General features: G+C 39.2%; 1 protein-coding gene across 1 annotated transcript in view; it reads left to right on the plus strand.

Moving 5' to 3' along the window:
- FAM126B (family with sequence similarity 126 member B) overlaps window positions 1-5111 on the plus strand; it is an 81595-nt gene that overhangs the window by 42742 nt on the left and 33742 nt on the right. The window contains exon 7 of the mRNA XM_023510385.1: window positions 4102-4196. Coding sequence (XP_023366153.1) covers window positions 4102-4196 — 95 coding nt within the window. The remainder of the gene's footprint in view (window positions 1-4101; window positions 4197-5111) is intronic.

Genomic DNA, 5111 nt, shown 5'->3' on the forward strand with positions numbered 1-5111 from the left:
GAGACAGAGCCTCAAGCTGTCCCCCTGGTTAGAGTGCTGTGGCCTCACAGCTCACAGCAACCTCCAACTCCTGGGCTCAAGCGAGTCTCCTGCCTTAGCTCCCAAGTAGCTAGGACCACAGGCGCCCACCACAACGCCTGGCTATTTTTTGGTTGCAGCCACCATCATTGCTGTTTGGCAAACCCGGGCTGGATTCGAACCTGCCACCTTAGGTATATGTGGCTGGCACCTTAGCCACTTGAGCCACAGGGTTTTAAAAATGGGTTTAAGTGGGTTTTTTAAAAATGAAAAGCTAATCTAAGAATAAAATTCTCTACTTTCCTAACTTCACTGATTTTTTTCTTTTAAAGAAGGAAATTTGTTTTGTATATTACTGTTTTCTGTAGTGCTTAGGATAGATAGATACTTAGTAAATTTTTGTTGATTTAAAAATTGAATTTGGTGTTTTAGATTATAGTTAACATTAAGGTGTCATTTTATTAATTTGTTTAGTGTAATAAAATTTAGGAATAGGACAAATGCAGCAAAAATATTTTGTAAAGCAAGTGTTTGACAGCTTGTTGGCAGTACTGTTGGTGGTATAGTTTAATTATCTTTTGGCATATTATAATTAGTATACTATGAAAAATGCTGTGTTGTATGTTAGAAATGTAATCTAGGCTTTTAACTTCTTTTAATTATTATCTTGAGGTCTGTGTTCGTTCTTCTCTGTTTTTCTTACCTCACTGGGTTTCTTCTGTATACTAACTTCTCCTTTTCCTCTTTCGTTTCCCAATACCACTATTCTCAGGTAACATCAGCAAGTTTCATATTGTTTCAGTTTAAACAGATTTCACCATACCCTCTTCACAAATATAAAGATAAATCAAAAGTACTTGGCTTAATTTTGAAATTTAGGAACAAAAATTAAAGTGTTTTTGCCTGGCTCGGCCCCATGGCACGGTGGTTACGGCACCAGCCACACACACTGAGACTGGTGGGTTTGAACTTGGCCTGGGCCAGCTAAACAACAATGATAATTACAATAAAAAGTAGCCAGGCATTTTGGTGGGCACCTGTAGTCCCACCTACTTGGGAGACTGAGGCAAGAGAATGGCTTGAGCCCAAGGGATGGAGGTTGCTGTGAGCTGTGATGCCACAGCACTATACTGACGGTGACATAATAAGACTGTCTCCAGGCTCGGTGCCTGTGGCTCAAGCGGCTAAGGCGCCAGCCACATACACCTAAGGTGGCGGGTTCGAATCCCCAGCCCGGGCCCGCCAAACAACAATGATGGCTGCAACCAAAAAAAATGGCCAGGCCTTGTGGCGGGCGCCTGTAGTCCCAGCTACTTGGGAGGCTGAGGCAGGAGATTCGCTTGAACCCAGGAGTTGGAGGTTGCTGTGAGCGTGATACCATGGCACTCTACCCCGGGGGATAGCTTGAGGCTCTGTCTCAAAAAAAAAAAGACTGTCTCCAAAAAAATAAATAAATAAAAAATAAAGTGTTTTTGCCTAATTTAAATAAGACCCATTCTTCTTAGCATAGAATTTATGTGAAATGGCCCAGATGGGATGGGAACTAGTTTGACTACAGAGAAGTTATATGACCTTTCATAGGACTATTTGTTTATTTATTTATTTTTTGAGAAAGAGTCTCACTTTGTCACCCTTGGTAGAATACCATGATGTCAGAGCTCACAGCAACCTCAAACTCTTGAGCTCAAGTGCTTCTCTGTGTTAGCCTCCCAAGTAACTGGAACAACAGGTCTTACTATGGCTCAGGCTGATCTTGAACCTGTGAGCTCAGGTAATTGTCCCACCTCAGCCTCCCAGAGTGCTAGGATTACAGGTGTAAGCCACTGCGCCAGGCTCTCACAGGACTTTTTAAATCTATATTCCTGGCAAAATTAGAGGTATGACCATTATTTATATATGATCAGTACTCTCCTATGACATAACAAATTCAGAAATGAGCCCTATCGGGAAATTCTTTCAGGTTTTCTTGTTTCTTCCTTTACTGTCAGTCTCTGACTGTCTACTATGTAGATCTACTAAGGGAAGTCTTTGTAGATTTTATGCTGGTGATGCATACTAATTGTGAGTTGTAAAAGAAACAGAAAAAGTAAGGCAGTGGGGAAAGAAGTGATGCAGCTTTGACTCCTCTGATATTGTCATCTGTAGGCACATACCTATTGATACCCAAGGAGGTGCCAGAGACAGGAGAAGTTAAGGATACCATTACCCCTACCCCCCTTTTTTTTTCTTGAAACAGAGTCTCTCTATGTTGCCTTCAGTAGAGTGCCCTGGCATTACAGCTCACAGCAACCTCGAACTCTTGGGCTTAAGTGATTCTCTTGCCTCAGCCTCCCAAGTAGCTGGGACTACAGGCCCCTGCCACAACACTCAGCTATTTTTTTGTTGTTGTTGTAGTTGTCATTGTTGTTTAGCAGGCCCGGTCTGGGTTGGAACCTTCCAGCCCCGGTGTATATGGTCCACATCCTAACCACTGAGCTATGGGCAGGGCACCGAGGCCATTGCCGTTTTTATGAAGAGATAACATGTTGGCCAGGTGTGATGGCTTACAACTATAATGCTAGCCCTGTGGGAGGCTGAGGCAGGTGGATTGCCTGAGCTCAGGAATTCGAGACCAGCTTGAGCAAGAGCAAGAGCAAGATCCCCTCTATTCTAAAAATAGAAAAGTATCTGGAGTAGGGTGACCAGACGTCCTGATTTTGGCAGGACAGTCCTGCTTTTCAACAATTTGTTTCATGTCCCGCGGCGTTTTAAAAAAGTCCCGATTTTTGGAAAGAATGCACGAACAGGCTGGAGAGCAGAAAGGGAATATACAGTTTTTGGCTGCCATGTGGCTATTTTGCCAGAATATAAGTTTTATATTATTTTTGTTAATTTTATAATGTTAAACTGTAATAACAAATAATTGCTGAGAAGTGATTATCGAGAACTGCTTACCAAGTTTGCATTGTTATCAGGCCCTGCCCTGCCCCGTCCCCTGTTCCGTCCCCCCCATGTTGTCCCGCCTCACAGATGTTAAAATCTGGTCACCCTAATCTGGAGCACTGTGGTTGGTGCCTGTAGCCCCAGCTACTTAGGAGACTGGCAAGAGGATTGCTTGAACCCAAGAGTTTTGAGTTTGCTGTGAGCACTCCACTCAGGGGGGTATAGTGAGACTCTGCTCCCCTTCCCCCCTCCAAAAAAAAGAGAGAGAGAGAAATAAAGTGCTTTTTTAAATATCATAAGCATTTTCTTGCAGCTCAGTAAAATTTACTTTTAATCACTTGGACTAGTAATTGTTAATTTGTAGTTAATTTCAGGTAGTTTATTGCTGGATGATTTTATGAGTTTCTTTTATTCAAGATCGATTCTTCAGTGTTCTCACCATTTAAAAAACTATATGTATATGTTAGGGTATACATATATCAGAACATCATATTGTGTATCAAAAATACATGTAATTTTTTTCAGTTATACTTTAAAGTTGGAAAAAATTATTTTCTGTTAGGACAATGTATTTTTCTTATTTTACTAAGCGTGGATCTCTTAACCTTTGATTTTAATCTGTTTAGCTCAGTCACATTCCTACTAAGAGATCAAAGGTTAATCTGTTTAGCTCAGCCACATTCCTACTAAGAGATCACTTATAATCTACCTGTTTATATGTAAATTTAACATAATGTAAATTTATGTATGTATGTAAATTTATGTATTTATGTATGTAAATTTAACATAAAATCAATTTGAGGCGGAGCCTGTCACTCAGTGAGTAAGGGTGCTGGCCCCAGCCAAACTGCAACAACCCCCCCCCCCAAAAAAAAACATAAAATTGATTTGTGTACCTGCTTCATTTGTTTGCTATCATTCTATTTGATTTAGTATAGTATTTTGCTTGGTACTTCTTTGTGGATTATAACTCTACTATGAAAGTATACAGATTTGCTAAGTTAGAAAAGATGTACTATGGCAGAAATATTTTTGTATATTACTATTTCTGAAAATCTTTAATTGCCAGTGATATATTCTGTAAGTTAAGAAAGTAATTGTTATTTCTTATAATGTAGACTTGTGATTATTTCACTATGTTTGTATATTTTTGGGTTATAGGAAATTGCTGACAAAGATGGAAACAATAAAGTTCTATCTTTCACTATCCCTTCCTTATCCAAGCCTTCAATATATCATGAAGTAAGTATCATGAAGTAAGTAACATTGGAAATGTTTTTAAAATTATATTGAGTAAGAGATAAAAAGTCAGTTTCTTACCAGAGTTAAATATTTTTAAAACATCTTTACTGATTTGCTTCTTAAAAATAGGTGTTTATTAACAGTGATGTAAGACTGAGCTGTTACAGAGAGGCAAAAAGTAATTAGTGGAAAATTTTCTTTTTCTTTCTTGTTCATTTCTTTATTCTTCTAAAAAGCTTTTTTATTAATCTTCTATGAATTTTCAAAATATACTTTAATTTTTAGGCTGGGTACAGTGATTCACACTTATAATCTTAGCACTCTATGAGGCTCAGGTTGGTGGATTGCTTGAGCTTAGGACTTTGAGACCAGGCTGAGCAAGAGTGAGACCCTCTGTCTACTAAAAACAGAAAAAGTTAGCCAGGTGTGGTGGTACAGGCCTGTAGTCCCAGCTAGTTGGGAGGCTGAGGCCAAGAGGATTGCATGAGCCCAGAAGTTTGAAGTTGTTGTAGGTTGTTGTGAGCTATGACCCTATGGCATTCTAGTCTGGGGCATCATTGTGAGACTCTTACCTCCAAAAAAAATAGGTAATTTGTTCCTTTTGTTTTGTTTGTTTTTGCAGTTTTTGGCTGGGGCTGGGTTTGAACCCACCACCTTCAGTATATGGGGCTGGTGCCCTACTCCTTTGAGCCACAGGCACCTCCCAAAATTTGTAATTTTTTAAAAGTCTCTCATATTGCTTAAATTACGTATATTAGATTGGGTTATTTTTATTCTTTAGAAAAATAACTACTTAGAAGAATTAGTGCTTTGTATTTCAGTTTAAAGGAATTTAATTGATGTATTCTGTTTGGTAATGTACTGTTTTGTTTTTTTGAGGCAGAGTTTCACTATGTCACCCTGGGTAGAGTGCTGTAGCTTCACAGCTC

The sequence above is a fragment of the Otolemur garnettii genome, unplaced genomic scaffold, assembly GCF_000181295.1.
Source record: "Otolemur garnettii isolate 467f Iridium unplaced genomic scaffold, OtoGar3 scaffold00013, whole genome shotgun sequence".
Taxonomy (NCBI): Eukaryota; Metazoa; Chordata; class Mammalia; order Primates; family Galagidae; genus Otolemur; species Otolemur garnettii.